This window comes from Theobroma umbraticum, unplaced genomic scaffold (assembly GCF_002168275.2).
Source record: "Theobroma umbraticum cultivar Fairchild unplaced genomic scaffold, ASM216827v3 scaffold_51.0, whole genome shotgun sequence".
In the NCBI taxonomy this organism is placed as follows: domain Eukaryota; kingdom Viridiplantae; phylum Streptophyta; class Magnoliopsida; order Malvales; family Malvaceae; genus Theobroma; species Theobroma umbraticum.
The window spans coordinates 3,345,427-3,363,762 of record NW_018397260.1 but is presented as its reverse complement, the minus strand read 5'-3'; the positions used below and the strand labels follow the sequence as shown (position 1 = coordinate 3,363,762).

The 18,336-nt window shown below is 31.0% G+C and overlaps 2 protein-coding genes across 3 annotated transcripts; both read left to right on the top strand.

Moving 5' to 3' along the window:
- The first annotated feature begins 756 nt into the window (after positions 1–756).
- Positions 757–5,971, top strand: LOC110416819 (2-oxoisovalerate dehydrogenase subunit alpha 1, mitochondrial-like). Its single transcript, XM_021428923.2, has 9 exons — positions 757–1,306; positions 3,248–3,385; positions 3,519–3,701; positions 3,815–3,972; positions 4,075–4,174; positions 4,271–4,382; positions 4,511–4,650; positions 5,373–5,558; positions 5,655–5,971. The coding sequence occupies exons 1-9, from the start codon at positions 1,031–1,033 to the stop codon at positions 5,820–5,822; spliced, it is 1,461 nt and encodes a 486-aa protein (XP_021284598.1). The 5' UTR covers positions 757–1,030; the 3' UTR covers positions 5,823–5,971.
- Positions 5,972–12,497: 6,526 nt separating this feature from the next.
- LOC110416920 (2-oxoisovalerate dehydrogenase subunit alpha 1, mitochondrial-like) lies at positions 12,498–18,086 on the top strand. Of its 2 annotated transcripts, XM_021429063.2 has the most exons (9): positions 12,503–12,966; positions 15,732–15,872; positions 15,948–16,130; positions 16,528–16,685; positions 16,796–16,895; positions 16,991–17,102; positions 17,195–17,334; positions 17,455–17,640; positions 17,749–18,086. In XM_021429063.2, exons 1-9 carry the CDS (start codon positions 12,676–12,678, stop codon positions 17,914–17,916), a joined length of 1,479 nt encoding a protein of 492 aa, XP_021284738.1. In that variant the 5' UTR covers positions 12,503–12,675; the 3' UTR covers positions 17,917–18,086. The 2 variants fall into 2 exon arrangements, with proteins under 2 accessions (XP_021284739.1, XP_021284738.1); XM_021429064.2 differs by lacking the exons at positions 15,732–15,872; positions 15,948–16,130 and having other exon boundaries at positions 12,498–12,966.
- The last annotated feature ends 250 nt before the right edge of the window (positions 18,087–18,336 follow it).

The following is an 18,336-nucleotide window of genomic DNA, read 5'->3' as shown; positions in this document are numbered from 1 at the left end:
ATTCCGGATTAAAAAGAGTAGTTCTTAAAAGAAAAAAAAAACCAACTTAATTGTCAAGACTATATTTATCTAATCATAGTTTAGTATAAAGGTTGGAATGAATTATAAGAAACAATTACATTATCATGTCTATATCTTTTCTTATGATAAATTGGGTGTTAAGCATTCCATATAGCTTTATTTGTAATAAAGGGACAAAACTTTCGTCTTAAATTTGGAAGAAAATGAAGATAATTAAACATATATCCACATGTTAATTAAGGAGCGTTGAAGCTTTGTCGAACTATATACTTAGATGATATGTAATTGCAAATTACTCCAAGCAGATGCGTAACCTAATATAGAAACACGAGATGAGAGAGTAACAAAACAATAACGACAGGGAGTTGAGTAGGTAACGTGCTCTGTCAAAGAAACTGCCGTACGATTCGGCACCATTAATTAGCCTATCTCTTTCGTTCTTTTTGAAAGGTAACTATTAATTAGCCTATTAATCAATACAAGAAAAACTCTTTATGGCAGTGAGAGGTAGGCAGGTAGGATTATAATCTTACAAGGACGAAAATTTGTTTTCTTTATTTGAAGACTAAAAAATTTAAGGTCCTTGACAGGCAAGGGCGGAGTGGAGATTCCCTGTTGAAATTTCTTTCAGAAAAAGGTGAAGCTCATGGGGGAAAACAGATATTTCTTTAAAAAAATGGGTTGAAGAAATTTTGAAAATGAATTGAAATTTAACAAAATTAATGTCCTGTCACACCTGGCAAAGTGGGGCATGGACATATATCTTCCCAACCTAAGGGAGGGAGTGAGAATAAAAACAAACATGATCCGTGTGAGACAACAAGTTCTCCACCCCAAGTTTTCTCTTTGGTGAACACATATTTTCCTTTCATCAATCGCTCATTATCTTCTCCTCCTCCTCCTCCTCCTCCTCCTTCTTCTTCTTCTTCTTCTAAGCAGCATTTTTCTTTAATATTTGGCTAGAATTTCTCTTTACCCACATAAAGAAACCAACTTGTTTTATATTATCATGGGAAGTTGGTGGAGAAGATCGAGTGTCATCGCCCATCATATCAGGGCAAAGATGGGTTTAAGGGGTTCTGCTGCTAACATCAACCAAGCTTCTTCTTGGAGCCATCCCTTCCAATCTGATTACTCAACTTTAATTCCACCTTCATTTCCATGCAATATTATAGCTACCCTTTTCTCGGTTGGGCGTCTCAAATCTACGGTCACTGGAAAACAACTGGATTCTCTACATGTTACTCATAATGATGATGATGATGATGATGATGATGATGATCAGGTGATTGCGCTTCACTTAATTTGATAATTAATTATTTATATCTATGAAATAACAAGATATTTAAACTGTTTGATTCTTTACCTTACCAGTAACTTCATCATGGTTCAACGCTCCTTCATACTATAGGTTTTCTTCCTCTTAAAATGCAGTAATTGCAAAAAATTTACTATCCTGTGATCAAAATATTTCATCGTGATGGACTGACATCAACCTTAATTAATTTTTGCAACCACTTAAAAAAGTAAAATATTCGTTATGTTCGGTTATCCAAAACCCTAATTCCTTTTATGATATTAATTAAGATTTTTTTTGTTTGACTTTTGTCTTTTATTGTTTGCTTTTTCTTTTCAACCAAACAAAAATCTAGAAATAGAAATTACAATTATAATCAAATAATTCTCAACTTATATGGCATATGGTATTTACAAAGAATCAATGAATAAATTAACAAAACCGAGATAAAGTTGATAGGGTGTTTTAATTTTAGACAAATAGATAGTAGGCTTGTTTAATTAAGAATACAAAATTAGGCTTTTGCATGCATCTTGTCTAGTTTTAATTGCTTTAACACGTCCTGTTGCTCCCATAGTTAATTAGAAGGATAAATTTTGGTCCACCAGGGCGATTTCCCTCCCCCAACCCCCACTCTTGTCAATATTAAAACTAATTTTTGGTCTACCTAAAATATAATATATCTTGGCTTTTGAGGCTTTGCTGGGCTGCGAAGCTGACAGCCTGATTCCCAACATAAAGGGCTTTATACTAATACAAATGTGAAACTTCTTTAAAGAGGATTACTATTTTGCTCCTAGTTGAATTTTAATTACATTATAATTTTGCTATTGTTAATAAAAAATTTTATTAATTAACAACATGCTTATTCTTTTGAACTTTAAAATAAATACTAAAAAATTGCGTTTTAAGATGGGAAACATAAACTTAGGCCTCCTGAATATGATTGTTATTTTTATTATTTAAAAGTTAATATAAAATAAAAAAAATGGTAAAAGATGATATCATATTTTTCTGATAGTAAGAAAAAAATTGAAATTAAACACAACAGGAAACATAACATTTTTATATAGAAATAAAAGATATTTTATTGTTAATAAAAATTAAAAATTTTAGTTCTTATTTATTCTGAAAAAATATCATTTACTTTTATATTCAAAACACACCCTTTACTTTTTTCACTTTTGAAAAGAAAAAAAAAATCATTCCCGAATTAAGGACGTGTATAATTTTTAAAGGTTGTTACTCTATGTGCTCAGCAAATTCAAGTTTTGTATGTTATGTGGTGGACCTTACTCAGCTAACAGTCTCAACCACCAAATGTTAATGGTTGAGACTGGCTGACTTGTTAGGCTATTCCCTTTTGGTATCTCAATATGAACCCATGCCTTTATTTAGCCATTTAGGTGAGAGATCACATTTTTGTTTTTTATTGACACATTTTAGTCTTTTAAACCTCTCAAATTTAAAAATTTTCAGTTAAATCTCATTAGTAGAAAAAGAGTGTGAGCCAGGGACAGGGGCAAAGCTTTGTGTGTTAATGGGGTTGTGGTCTCCTAAAATTTTTAAAAATTTGTATATATTATATATTTTTTGTCTTTTTTTGAGAAATATATTTTTTGATTCTTTCAAAAAATTTTAACCTTTAATTCTCTTTATTTTGATTCTAAACAAAAATTGACTAAGAAATTATACAGGTCATGTCTTTTCACTTGAATGGTCAAAGCTTGTCCATCGTTCCCACAGGTTATATAGCAATTCCCCCTTATGGATAGGTAAATAAATGAATACATAGTATCTGCAACGTATGCAACAAAATAGAAACAGAAGTACTGTAAGCGAAAATTAGACACAGAAATTAAGTGATGGTATATAAATGTTTTTGGAAATCAAACTATACTACGTAATTTGTTCTTGTTTATTTGGCAGGCATTGGATTTTCCAGGAGGAAAAGTTTCATATACTTCAGAAATGAAATTCATTTTAGGTTGTTCTGATAAAAGAATACCTTGCTATCGAGTTCTTGATGGTGATGGAGAGCAAATTAGGGGTAGTGATTTTCAACAGGTATCCATGCTTTTCACAAGGAATTCTAAGATAAATAATGTTTAAGTTTAATAGTGTTTGAAACTAGAGAGACAATTATATTGGTAGTACGAACAAAAGCATAGAATTCACCATACACTATTTATATGGATAGGTCAACAAAGAATTGGCAGTAAAAATGTACAGTGACATGGTTACTCTGCAAATGATGGATACTTTGTTCTATGAAGCACAAAGGCAAGGAAGAATATCCTTCTATTTAACATCATTCGGGGAAGAAGCAATTAACATAGCATCTGCTGCTGCACTTAGCAAAGATGATATTGTCTTGCCCCAGGTAAAAATTGTAAAACAAAATATATATATATATTCATTTAATGGTCATTTAATCATATTCTACAAAAGGAGTTGTAACTTGTAAAGAGCAATAGTCTACTAATTTGATGCCAGTACCGGGAACCTGGAGTTCTATTATGGCGTGGTTTCACGCTGCAAGAATTTGCCAACCAATGCTTTGGAAACAACGCTGATGATGGGAAAGGTAGGCAGATGCCGATTCATTACGGGTCCAGCAAGCATAACTTTATCACTGTTTCATCCCCTATTGCGTAAGATATTAGACACCCAATTTTGAATTCTTAATTAATTACCAAACTCAACCATTGGTTTTCAAACTCTGAGCATTATCATTCTGTGCATGTGCTCGATAGAACTCAGCTTCCTCAAGCTGCAGGAATGGCTTATTCTCTTAAGATAGATAAGAAGGATGCCTGTGCTGTCGCATTTATTGGGGATGGTGGCACCAGTGAGGTTTCTAAAACAATCATCTCTTTGTCGTCTTCAGTTTTTCTCCATGAGCTAGAACTTGTTTCTCACTTTCTCATTAATTATTTACTGCCTTGTCAGGGTGATTTTCATGCTGGTTTGAACTTTGCAGCAGTTCTGGAAGCCCCCGTCATTTTTGTTTGTCGCAACAATGGCTGGGCCATAAGTACACCTATATCAGAACAATTTAGAAGTATGTTTTCATCAACTTGACAGACTCCCGATAGTTCCCAATTTATGTCTCAATCTCTAGATTGTAACTTCCGGATGTTGAGACTCATTTGAAGTATAGCTTGATAATGAATGAGTCATGCTTGGCAGGTGACGGTATAGTTGTTAAGGGCAAAGCTTATGGAATCCCAAGCATTCGGGTGGATGGAACTGATGCACTTGCTGTTTATGGTGCCATTCATGCTGCTCGCGATATGGCAATAAATGTCCAAGGCCCTGTCTTAGTTGAGGTAAGATCACATCTCGTATTCCCTTCAAAATGCCAAAATAAAAAATGATGCCATGAAATGATTCTACAGCTGTGCCATGTTGTTTATTGCCAATGCATGTTCTAAATATTCTTGGTAAGATAACAAATTTGTTCTCAAGATTCAATTACCGAGCAAACCTGACAAACAAGAAACCACACGTGAGAACAGAGAAGTTACACCATTCCTACCTTTTTGTTTCGAAATTTCATTTGTGTTAAAGAAAGGGAGAACCTGAGTTCACCATTTACAACAATTTGCAAGGTTATGCCCCAACAACCAGCGGTATACCATTACAAAGTTCTCTCCTTGTCGAATTTCCTGTACACTTTCAGAGAGGAAACCACCCTAAATACCCACAGCGAAACCAGCCAACCCTCTAACATCTGGTTAGCCACTTGCACCCAAAAAGTACCCTCATACAATGAACAAAATGAAAAGATGACACCTAACAGTAAAACAGTCCCCTGCATCGACGGACACCACAATAATCACACAAAGAGAGACCAACCAATGCGCTACCATTACCTATCAACCGCGTAGGGACGCCCCATCTTGAGCAACGCCATCATAATCATCACTGCAAGAGGAGCAGACCTACTCAAACACCATTCCTTCCTACTCTTGGCATCATCTTTCCCACTGAAATTAATAGCTAGACCCGTGTGCTTAAACTTGTAACACGCTGATTTTAATAAATGCAGACTCTTGCATACAGAGTGGGACACCATTCCACATCTGATGATTCGACCGAGTATCGTCCTCTTGGTGAAATCGAATACTGGAAAACGGTAAGAAACCCTGTAAATAAATTTAGAAAATGGGTTGAAATTAGTGGCTGGTGGACTGAAAGAGATGAAGCTGAACTTCGAAGAAGCATAAAGAAGCAGGCGAGTATATGTTCAGAAGAAAATTGTCTATTTAATTTATTCAAACCACTTTTCAATGCCAACTTTCATAATTTTCTACTGATTACATATCTACAGCTATTGCAAGCTATTCAAGTGGCAGAGAAAACAGAGAAACCTCCACTTGCAGAGTTGTTCGCGGATGTCTACGACCTTCCACCATCTAACCTTATTGAGCAAGAGAAACAACTCCGAGAAACTATCAATAAATATCCCCAAGATTTTTCCTCTGATGTTTCTTTATGAATTAAGTAGTTTTATGATATTTAAATCATATAGAAAAAAAGTTTCATTATCAAATATAAATTGAAAGAACAATTACAACAGAAGTAAGAAAAATTTTATTTAGATATATATTTACAAATAAAGTGAATGACTTATTTATAGACTAATAATTCTTAAATCTTAATCTTAATTTAATTTAATTTATATTTAAATCTAGATATTTTTAATCAAATTTAAGAATTCAAATCAGATTACATTTTTTATATCTGGCTTATTGCGTTGTTTGACTTGGTACGAATTGTTTGGATCATAACATAATATATACATTCATATATATATTTATAACACTCTCCCTTAAATGTCCAATATATTAAGAATATGTCTCGTTAAAACCTTATTAAGAAAAAACCTCACGAGAAAAAATCCGACTAAAAGAAAAAGAGTATATAATTTTTTTTAAGAATAAGCTTTTAAAATACCGTCTCATTAAAAATTTTACTAAAAAAAACCTAATGGGAAAAGTTTTGATGAAGAAAAAGAGCACAATGTGTATTTTACTTCCCTAATGACTGTATTATTTAAAATCATTAATACGATGCATTCTAATCTTTTATGCCAATTTTTCAAACACTGCAATAAAAAGGGCTTTGGTGAATAAATCTGCTAGATTGTCACTTGAATGAATTTATTGAATACTGATATCACATTTTTCTCGAAAGTCATGAGTGAAGAAGAATTTTGATAAAATATGTCTTGTACTATCGCCTTCATGTATCCTTCCTTTAACTGAGGTATTCTACTAGTATTATTTTCATATAACGTTGTTAGAATTTTCTTCTTGATTAATAAGCCACATGTTCTTCAAATATGCAAAGTTATAACCAGACACTTTCATAACTTGTCTCATGAATTGTTAAAATTTTTACAAGATTAGAAAAAGTACAAATATAGTTTGTTTTACAAAATACTATGAGATAGTTGTACCTTTACTTGTGAATAAATAACTTATCTGAGATCAACCTTTTTGTGGAGCAGATAAATATTCTACATCTACATAACCAATTACATCTGATTTTGATATATTTGAGTAATCTAAGCATACGTCTATTGTTCTTCAGAGATATTAAAGTATAAGTTTACTTCTATTCTAATGTCTTTGAGTTGGAGAAAAATTATATCTTACTAATAAATTTACAACAAATGATATATTGGTCTTGTATTACTAACAAGATACATTAGTGCTATAATTGCACTAAGATATGATACTTTATGACTAAGAAGCTTTTCATCATCCTCACGATATCGTAAAGGGTTTTTTTCTTTTTTTCATATTTAATAACTTTACAACCATTGGTGAATGCAATAGATATGCTTTATCCATATAGAATTGTTTTAACACTTTTGTTATATAATTTAATTGATGGACAAAAATTTCATTTATCAAGTGCTCAATTTGAAGACAAAAACAAAACTTGATTTTTCAAGAATCTTTTATCTCAAATTCTTTATTTAAGTAATCCACAGCTTTTTATAACTTTTCAAGAGTTTCAATAATGTTTAGGTCATTAACATAAATAGAAATTATAACAAATTCAGATCCAAATCTTTTTATAAAAAGACATGGGCATATAAGATCATTTTTATAACAAATATTCACTAAGGCAATTACACTATATGCGTTCGGATTGCTTTAATCCATATATATATATATTATTTAATCGAATAATTTTTCAAGAATTATGTGTATTAAGCAACTTAATTTTTCAGAGATTTTCATATAGATATCGATATCAAGTGAGCCATATAATTAGGCTATAGCTACATTTATTAGACGCATTTAATCTTTTCATGTGTTACCAAATTAATTAAATATAGAATTGTAATCGCATTCACCATAAGAGAATATGTCTTTTTATAATTAATATAAGGTCTTTAGGTAAACCCTTATTTGACAAACCGTGCTTTATATCTCAAAAACTCATTTTTTTTATTTTTTTTGCTGAAATACCCATTTAAATCTCAATTATTTTACACCATTTGTTATATGGATTATAGGTCCAAAAATTTCACATTTTGCAAGTGAAGTCAATTCCAATTTTATTGTGTCTTTTCACATTGGCTAATCATTTCTATGTCTACATTCTTCAATAAATGTAAGTTCAAGATCTTCATTTTTTTTTCATAATGTTGACCACTACATTATATGCAAATATATCATCGACGTTTATTTCATTCTAGTTTTATCTTTTCCTCATCATAATATAATTTATTCAGATCTCTTCATTTTCACTAATTTTATGTACCTAAATTTCTTTTAAAATTATGTCAAAAGTCCCTTCCAGAGTTTTTGTTTCTTTTTTTCGACTATCTTGAATATTTATTCTTTTTCTTTTTCGATGATTTTTATCTTTGAAACTAATTGGTCTCCCACTTTTCTAGCTTACCTTAGCCTCATTAGTAATCGTAGATTGTCTTACTGGGACATCAATTTTAATAGAAGTATTTGGAGTTGGTATATGAGATTTGGTTATTATCTTTAAGTCAGTAAATATATTTGATAACTGATTTGCTATATTTTATAAATGAATTATCTTTTTAACTTTAAGTTTACATTAATTTATGCAAAAATCAAAACTAAATAATAATAATGCATTATAAGAAATTTCTTTTTCCAACTGCTTATTTTCCCCTCCTAACATTAAAAATTTTGTTTCATTAAAATGACAATCGATAAATCTTACTATGAATAAATCTCCTACTATTGGTTCTAAATATTTAATTATAGATGAAGATTTGTAACCAACATATATGTTTAACCTTTTTTGAGGATCCATCTTTGTAAGTTGTGATGGAGCAATTGAGACATATATTACACATCCAAATTCTTAAATAGGAAATATTTGATTCATGATCATAAACCAATTGTATAAGAGATAATATATGATAACTTATTGGTATAATGTGTGCAAGTGCTGCTACATGCTAAATAGCATGCCCTCAAGCAAAAATGGAGAGTTTAGTTTTTATAAGCAATGGCTTTGCAATTAATTGTAAGTGTTTAATAAATAATTCTACTGGACCATTTTGTATATGAACATAAGCAACAAGTTATTCAATAGTTATTCCAACTAATATGCAATATTCATTAAAGGCTTGAGATTTAAATTCACCAACATCACCAAGACAAATAGTCTCGATTGCATAATCAGGAAAATGTGCTTGCAACGAATGATTTAGGCAAGTAATTTTGCAAATGCCAAATTGCAAGTTAATAATACGCACACATGTGGCCATTTAGTCGATGTAGTGATTAAAATTATAAAATATCTAAATGATCCACATGATGGATGTATGGATCCACATATATCATCCTGAATATATTTAAAAAAATGTAAGAGATTCAGTCCCAAGTTTAGCTAATGATGACCTTATAATTATTTTACCTTGAGAGCAAACAACACATGAGAATTCATCAAATTAAAAAATCTTCTAGTTTTTCAATCGATGACCATATGAATTTTTAATAATTTTTTGCATCATTATTAATCCAAGATGGCCTAACTAATCATGCCAAATATTAAAATCATTAGTGAATTTTTGGTTTACTATAATATGAATTTCAATCATTCTAATATTTCTGTAGTACAATCTAGATAAATATCTATATTTTTTAATAAAATAATATACATATGTTGTAAGAAACTTGCATTTAACGTAAGAGAACATTAGATATATAATTTACTATTAAAACACATAAAAAGTCATATCATTTAAATATAATGAGAACATATAAAAACATCTTCATGATAAAATTATACTAAAACATACTAACAAATTATTTAAAAAATTTCCTTCTTGTATGTTTTAATCACTAATCACATGATCAATTCTTTCTTTAGGGTGGACAAGAAAATCAACATCTATATTTGTTATACCAAATTGACCATGGTTAAAATCATCTTGAACAAATTTTGTTTTAATATTTTTTTTCTTTTAGTTTTCAGTAATGCTTGATAAAGTTCAATAAGATATTTCGACATACGAAAGGTACACAACCAATGACTTTTCATACCATAACGATGACAGACATTTTCTATATTTTTTTTATTCTATCTACTTTTGTTTTTTTCTTATATCTCTTCACTACTCATCCATTTCTAGTGAGAAAAAATATCCATCTAGGTTAAAATATCTATTCACTTTTGGTAGTTAAAGGTATTCATTCACTTATAATGGATAAAGGTGTTCTTATTATTAGAATAGTGATTAGTGTAACCATCGCAAATGCAATAATTATAGCAACCTTTTCTCTGTTCATGACTATAAATTATTAGATGATATCGCATTCACTTCAGGAAATAGACGAAGTTTATAATTTTTCATTGGTAGGTCATAATTTACTTAACCACAAAAAGACATAAAATCCAAAATAAAATGTATTTTTAGATTATTCAAAATAAAGTATTTTCCACTTGTCACAAAATATATATCATACAAAGTCATATATGTATAAAGTCAATTTTATATGTTCAATTCAAAAATGTCTTATGCAAAATCTCATAATATCAAAGATAGACTTACATATGTTGAGTCAAATTATAGTCAAAATTCAACAGATAAATCAATATTAAGCAAATCATATTCCAATACCAGAATAAGAGATCATATATAATTATACATATTTACATATTCAATTCGATTTAATAAATTAATAGACAAAACACAATATAGATTACATGATAGCAAATTCACATTGCGATTTAATAAATCAAGAGACAAAATATAATATATATTGTATGATAGCAAATTCACATTAAGACTAATTTTTTAGAAATGAAAACATCAAAGAGATATCAAATCATTTGCTTGATTTGCTAAGACCAATCAAAGACCAACTATTAAGACATTTTTGAAGCCTTATAGAACTGGAACTTCGACTTTAAGATGATGTTGAAAACTAAAGAAAGTTAAACTTCGACTTTGAGATGATGATGAAAACTAAATGATACCAAAACTTAAAAGAGAATGGTACTGATAACGTGTTATGAGGTATAAATTGAAAAAACAACTATAAGACAAAGAATTAGTAAATAAGAAAGATCTTATTCAAGTCTGTATTTATAAATGAAGTGAAAAGTCTATTTATAGGCTAATAAACCTTAAATCTTAATCTTAATCCAATTTAATCTATATCCAAATCTAAATGTATATAATCAAATTTAAGAATTCAAATTGAATTACATTTCTTGTGTTTGACCTGTTGCACTATTTGACTTTATCTGAATTTTTTGGATTGTAACATAATAGACATCCACACATATATTCATAACAAGTTTCAAGATTAGAATTATTAATTGATAATGTCAACAAACCATAGAATGGTTTAACTTTTCAACATATGGGCCTTTCACTTTAACTAGCTAATCATGGTTTAAGCGAAAAACACAGGAACTAATTAGAATTCTTTTAGTCTTTTTTTTAAATTATGCTTTGAAGACAATAATCTATTTAGTAAATAAATCTTAACAAAATCAATCTTTAAAATTTCATTAAAAAAAGTCAAAAAAAATCACTTGATATACAATACTTAAAGATTTGGGATAATCACGCACATGTAAAACAGCCAATGTCAATAAGCTGGCCTCGAGGATTGATGGGTGCTTATTTGATAGATATCCCAAAATAAGTTTTGATTACTATTTTATAATCCTGTGAGCAAAAGTTTTTGTAAGAAGAAATGTACCTTTTTTGAAGAGGATTATAAAGTAGAACTAATATGGTTCTTGAAAGATGTGATATGCGAGAATAATGAAGAAAATTTTATGACTCCTACTGAGCCTACACAATCGCAAAGAACCTTGACATAGTAAAAGAGCAATTAAACTTGTGATTAAAGATACTTTATTAAATGAAATTTATCAAATAAAACCGTTTGAATCAAATCATGATTCTTTTACATATGAAGAGGCTATGAATAATAAAGATAATACTCAATGACAAATGCCCTTGGACTTAATGTATTCCAATAGAACATAAACGAGGATAATGAAGATTGGATGAATGGCACAATAATTTTTAAAGGAAACATTATAAGTACTGATCTAATGATTTAAAGACGAGATCCTGCAAAAAATGGTGAATCATACTATTAGCATGTGGGTATTCCAATCAATAAAAAAATGTATGCATCTCTAACTTAAAAAATTAGATTTAAATATCTTTTAATAAAAAATATCTTATAAAAAAATACCATGTTTTATAAAAATAAAAATAAAAAGATTATGAGATTTTAGAGAAGAAGAGCTTTAAAAGGAGACAAAGGCCACGTGGGTCATGCTGAGCCACCTTTTGTACAGAAAGTGGACGAGCATTGATGATGCTATTGTATATCAGACAAATTAACATAGTTTGGCTGTACCCACTGATGTATATGGAGATGGGACTCCAATTTTATCACCCAAGCAAGTTTTGAGTGTATTATCAACTTCCGAATTGACCTTTTCGTACGGCATAAATTATTGGAATAAACAAATGACTCTACGTTAATTAAGATTGGAACAACCTATATATGACCTGTCACTTCATGTAATGCCAACCACATTAGGCTAGCACATCTTCTCCCCCCTTCTCGCGTGTCAACAAATTAATCAAAAGATACCTCTTCCACCTCACTTTTCTCTTTTATTATCTTCCAATCCATCCTTGTGTGCTTTCATATTGATTCGTATTCATTTTTTGTAACTTCTTTCTTTACATTTATATATAAATATATATAATCTAGCTAGCTCTCTCTCTCTCTCTCTCTCTATATATATATATATATAGATAAAAGAAAAGAGAACACGAAAACACAAAACCCTTTGTTCCTATTTCCATGGCGATTTGGCGCACAAGATCATCAAGAACTATCGCCAACCACATCAGGAAATGTATGAATAAAGGTTTCATGGGGGGCGCTGTCGTTAACCAAAGTTCTTGGAGCTCTACCTTGCAAAGTTGTAGTTTGTCGTCCTTGAGCAGTCACCGGCTTGTTCCTCAGAACTGTAGTTATCTGCATCCATTGCCATGCAACAGGGCTACCCTTTTCTCTCTTCAGCGTTTCAAGTCCTCCGTAGCTGAAAGGCAGCTTGATTCGTTTTTCTCTAGCGATAGTGATGATGAACAGGTAAACTCTCTTGGCCTGCCTTTTTTTAATTGGCCTCTCTGTGTTTGCATGTGAGTGTGTTTTTTTTTTTAGTAGGAATTGTACACGCCAATTCCACTTGTTGAATCCTTCAAAACAAAATTCCACTGGTGAACTTGTAGTCTAACCATTCGGATAGAAAAACCATCAAAAGGTTTGCTAAGAACATTATTAACTAGCAACACCAACGTAACCAAATTCTAAAAATATGGCTAATTTGATTCTCAAAAGTTCTGTTGCTACTCACACACACACACACACACAAAAATTATCTATAGTAAATTTGAATAGATTAGGCGTAACCCTTTTATACGTATATTGCAACAAAAAAAATACCTTTTTGTATTTTAAGTTGGAGAAAGTAGTCTTATTAAATTATAAGTTGAACGTACTCCAAAAAAAAAAATTGTAAGTTGAAAGAGAGAAGATATCTATGCAAGTAGTACATAACAAATTAATTTTTAACGTTATTTGGAAGGAGACTAATTAAGGAAAAAGTTGCTTAGTAGATCAAATCCCAAAGATAATAATAACCTTTGATGAATAATAATCACTTTTGATGAAAAATGTCTAATAATTTAAAACTTAAGGTTGGTAACTTTTAATGAATAATAATGACCTTTTGATGAATAGTGATGAATGATGACTAGTTACAAATTTATTTATAAATAAGTATTTAAAATCAAAATTAAATCACTAAAAATTTTTTTCTTTTTCTATCTTTCTCTTTGAATCAAATTCTTTTTTTTTCTCTAAAATTTTAATAAAAAATTTTAAATTTATTATAATTTTTTTAGTGCTTTGGTCAATTCTTATATATATATATATATATATGTAGTCAATAATCCTATTACTACATAAAACCTCTAGATTATATTATTCAAATTATATATAAAGAACATATTAAAATTAGTTACCTATGGCTATGGATGTAAAATATTTTTCTTTTTAAGCTTTAAGTTAAAAATTGAAGTGACTGTTAAGTAGAAAATTCATACACCTTACTATCCATTGAGACAAAATGCATTGGTCCGTGTAATGTAAGCATGTTGTAGGTACAGTAACACGTGAAATGCAAGAAAATAATGAAAGTTGATATTGCCCCACGTGCAAGGGACGTGAGCCAGCGTGTAATCTGCCGTGGATTTGCTTCGTATCTATTTTAAAATTCTTTTTTTCAAACTTAAAAGAAGAAAAACCCGATACTCAGATACGAGGCGGATTACACGCCTATTTGCTTATCCCAATCAAACTTATTAATCAAATTATTTACATCGAAAGTTTTAAATTTTGTAAACAAATCTACGTTATTCATACATATTTTTTTTAATGGATTATATTATTAATTTATTATCACATGTTATAAACTAAGTTTCCAAAGAGAAAGAAAAGAAAAAAACAAAACCAAACATGCATGCGTGCAGCAAGAAGGAAGCAATCGTTTTCTCACATATATATTATTTTTTTATTCAATAGTTTTAATCATCATTTACATATTCAGAATGTACGAATAGATTGGGAAAGTTAGAAATTATACTTTCAATAATGAATTAAAAAATAAATAAATCGAAAAGTAATTGGAACTAACAAACAAGAACAACGCTGTCGAAACAGCTTGAGCAATGGAGATTGTCTCAAGAAAGGAAAAGGCGACAAACTAAGGCGAAAGACGTTTCACAGTTGGAGTGGCGAGCACAAAATCAGAAAGGGTTTGGCTTTAGTGTCTTGGTTGATGAATCGTGAATGATTCGATGTCCACTTCCCCACTCTTGTTTCTCCTGCCACGTTAATGCATCATGCTTTTCTGCTTCACAATTCTTATCCACAAGCTGCACTCATTATTACATCAACATTATAATGGCCCCTCCTCACCATATTATCCTCACTTTTCAAAATTCCTTGCTCAGATATTATAAACGCCAACAATTTGAATATTAGGCATATCATATGCAACAAATGAATGAGACAAACATCACCAACCCATTATTTATTCTATTACTTCAATCGTAGGTATTATTTTCAATTCTTTTAAAGAAAAAAAATTAAATGAGAAAGTGTCCATGCTTTTAAAAAATAAATTTAAATTAAATTAAATTTACTATTAAAACTTTTAAAAAATATATTATTTATGTGTTAACATTTTTAAATAGATTCTAAAATTAAAATTAAATATAAATAATTTTCATTAATAAAATAAAATTTTGAGTACTTAAGGTGAGTCCGAGCCTAAAACAGGATCGATCTATATTGCCTAATACAAGCCCCATGCGAGGTAAGCAACAAATAAAATACGAATAAAAGAAAGCAAGTATAAAAGTGACGATGAAAACAATAGATTAAGTTGAGTTGAGAAAATAGTTAAGAATTACATGCATTAAAAATAAGAAAAAATAAAATCAAAGAAAAAAATTTGTTTTTATTATTTATCTTTTGTTTGATTGATATTTTTATTTTTAATTTTTGTAAAAACACTGAATAAAAAAAAGTAAAAAATGAAAAATGAAAACAAAATCACAGATAAATATAAACATCAACTAAACGAGCTTATTAAACTAGCTACAAAATAAAGATAACCTTATAAGTATAGTGTAGTAGTATTTCTACAGGATAATATTAGAATTAAAGGGTTACGAAGAGACTTTAGCATATTGGCAGTGAAATTAGTCACTGAAAATCGCCTATAATCAATAGTATAGATAAGTTCAAGTGAATGTTAATTGTAAAAGTTAAATGTGTTTCCATGGCAGTCACTGGATTTTCCTGGCGGCAAAGTTACATATACTACGGAAATGAATTTCATCTCAGAATCTTCACACAAGAGAATACCTTGCTATCGGGTCCTGGATGATGATGGAGAGCTAATAATTATGGACAGTGATTTTCAACAGGTTCTTTCTTTCTTTCTTTTGATTTACAAAACTCAAAATATCACGAAATTAGAAGGAAATAAAATAATGTAACAGGTAAGCAAGGAAGTTGCAGTAAAAATGTACAGTGACATGGTGACTCTACAAATAATGGACAACATATTCTATGAAGCACAAAGGCAGGGAAGAATATCCTTCTACATGACCTCAGCTGGTGAAGAAGCAATTAACATAGCATCTGCAGCTGCTCTTAGTGAAGAAGACATTATCTTGCCACAGGTTAAAACACTAGAGACCTTCAACTTCCAAGTTAAGCTACACTATTATATTATATATATCATTGTAGACAAAAATTACTCCATCTCTCATTTTCCCAAACTCAAATAAAATAAATATATTATCTCATTCTGTTCTAGCTTCTTAAATACTAATTAATTTTGGGGGTGATTTGCTTAGTCTGATGTCACTGTTTTAAATGTTGTGTATTCTTTTAAGCCTCAAGGATTTACAGAGTAAGAAAAAGAGGGAGAATGTTTTTGGTTATCACTTTGATTTTTGAGATTTTAAGAGCTACACAATTTTATGGGTCACATAATGGAGGTATATTTGAAAAAGGATTGATATAAAACAGAGGAAGAAAAAGAACTAATGCATTGTTCAATTAATGTCATGCCAGTACCGTGAGCCCGGAGTTCTGTTATGGCGTGGCTTCACATTGCAAGAATTTGCCAACCAGTGCTTTGGAAACAAGGCTGATCATGGAAAAGGCCGGCAGATGCCAATTCATTATGGGTCTAAAGAGCACAATTTCTTCACCATCTCATCCCCTATTGGGTAAGACTTCTAGACCCCATATTAAACTGCTACAATTTGTTTGTGCTGCATAAATTGTCCTCAACTATATATCTTAATTTTTTTAAAAAATTTCATATCATGATTTGCAGGACGCAACTTCCTCAAGCTGCTGGCATTGCTTATTCTCTTAAGATGGATAACAAAAAAGCATGTGCAGTATCATACATTGGAGATGGTGGCACCAGCGAGGTATGCAACAATCTCATACTAGTCACTACTTTTTCCAGGAAATCGGATTTTATTTGCTTACTTACCCATAATTTTACTCTTCTTTTTTTTTGCAGGGAGATTTTCATGCTGGTTTGAACTTTGCAGCAGTTATGGAAGCCCCTGTCATATTTTTCTGTCGCAACAATGGCTGGGCAATCAGTACACATGTATCAGAACAGTTTCGAAGTACATTTTCTTTTCCTCATTCTTTTCTAAAAGAGAGCTGCTCTTCAGTTTCCAGCCTTTGAAACTCAAGTAGAATTCATTGTCTTTGGCAGGTGATGGCATTGTTGTAAAGGGTCAAGGGTATGGAATTAGAAGCATCAGGGTCGATGGTAATGATGCTCTTGCTGTTTACAGTGCAGTTTCTGCAGCTCGTGAAATGGCTATAAATGAACAGAGACCAATCCTTGTTGAGGTGAGGTCTCACCAGCCAAATGACAAAATGGCAAAAGCCTTGCCAATGCAAATCTTTTCCAATGCTAAGGAATTTGTTGGAGTAATTTATTCTGTGTTTAAACTTGGATGTTGCTTTCAGGCCCTTACGTACAGAATAGGACACCATTCCACGTCTGATGATTCCACCAAGTATCGAGCGCTTGATGAAATTGACTACTGGAAATTGGCTAGAAACCCTGTCAACAGATTTAGATGTTGGGTTCAACGTAATGGTTGGTGGAGTGAACAACAAGAAACTGAGCTTCGAAAGAGTATCAGGAAACAGGTGAGCACTGCCAAAAAAACAAGCCTATTTTTTCCTTATAATAATCAAGTTTGATTGCCAGACTTTGGATTACTGTTATTTTTCTAAAACATTGGAAACTTGCTGCAGTTATTGCAAGCAATTCAGGTGGCAGAGAAAACAGAGAAACCTCCACTTACAGAGTTATTCTCTGATGTCTATGATCATCTACCATCTAACCTTCTGGAACAAGAGAAACGACTCAGAGGAACTATCAGCAGACATCCAAAAGACTACCCTTCTGATGTTTCTGTCTAGATTTTCTTTAGCTTATTAAAGTAAGAGGGCGAGACATTAAGGTTGATTTCTCGATGTATGAGCGGTGATGCTGTAAAGTTTCAATCTCAATTCTCAAGACTGCTATGTGTACAGGTATTGTGACGATGTCAATAAAGCATTATCCTGGTTTAATGCATGCGCTTTTGGCATTTCTTTGAGCAAGAATCCTGGAGGCTTTTCATCTTAAGGAGACGTACCAGAATCAAAGCACTATCTAATGGTTGGTAATTGCAGAAAACCCCTGGAATTCGTATTGGGAACTGCGGAAATTTTGCATAAATTCGTGTTGGCTACCCACGTGTGCGGTTGTCCACTGATGAAACTTATTTAAAAATTATATAAACAAGCAAAGAACATGCTATCCCGAGGAATTAACAATAAATGAGGGACAATGTGCAT

What these genes read in the sequence shown, in the direction of transcription:
- LOC110416819 (XM_021428923.2), top strand. Translation starts at nt 1,031, where the DNA reads ATGGGAAGTTGGTGGAGAAGATCGAGTGTCATCGCCCATCATATCAGG. An exon ending in GGGGTAGTGATTTTCAACAG is followed by an intron (nt 3,386 to 3,518) that starts GTATCCATGCTT and finishes TTATATGGATAG; the next exon opens with GTCAACAAAGAATTGGCAGT. An exon ending in ATGATATTGTCTTGCCCCAG is followed by an intron (nt 3,702 to 3,814) that starts GTAAAAATTGTA and finishes ATTTGATGCCAG; the next exon opens with TACCGGGAACCTGGAGTTCT.
- LOC110416920 (XM_021429063.2), top strand. Translation starts at nt 12,676, where the DNA reads ATGGCGATTTGGCGCACAAGATCATCAAGAACTATCGCCAACCACATC. An exon ending in TGTATCAGAACAGTTTCGAA is followed by an intron (nt 17,103 to 17,194) that starts GTACATTTTCTT and finishes TGTCTTTGGCAG; the next exon opens with GTGATGGCATTGTTGTAAAG. An exon ending in GAAAGAGTATCAGGAAACAG is followed by an intron (nt 17,641 to 17,748) that starts GTGAGCACTGCC and finishes AACTTGCTGCAG; the next exon opens with TTATTGCAAGCAATTCAGGT.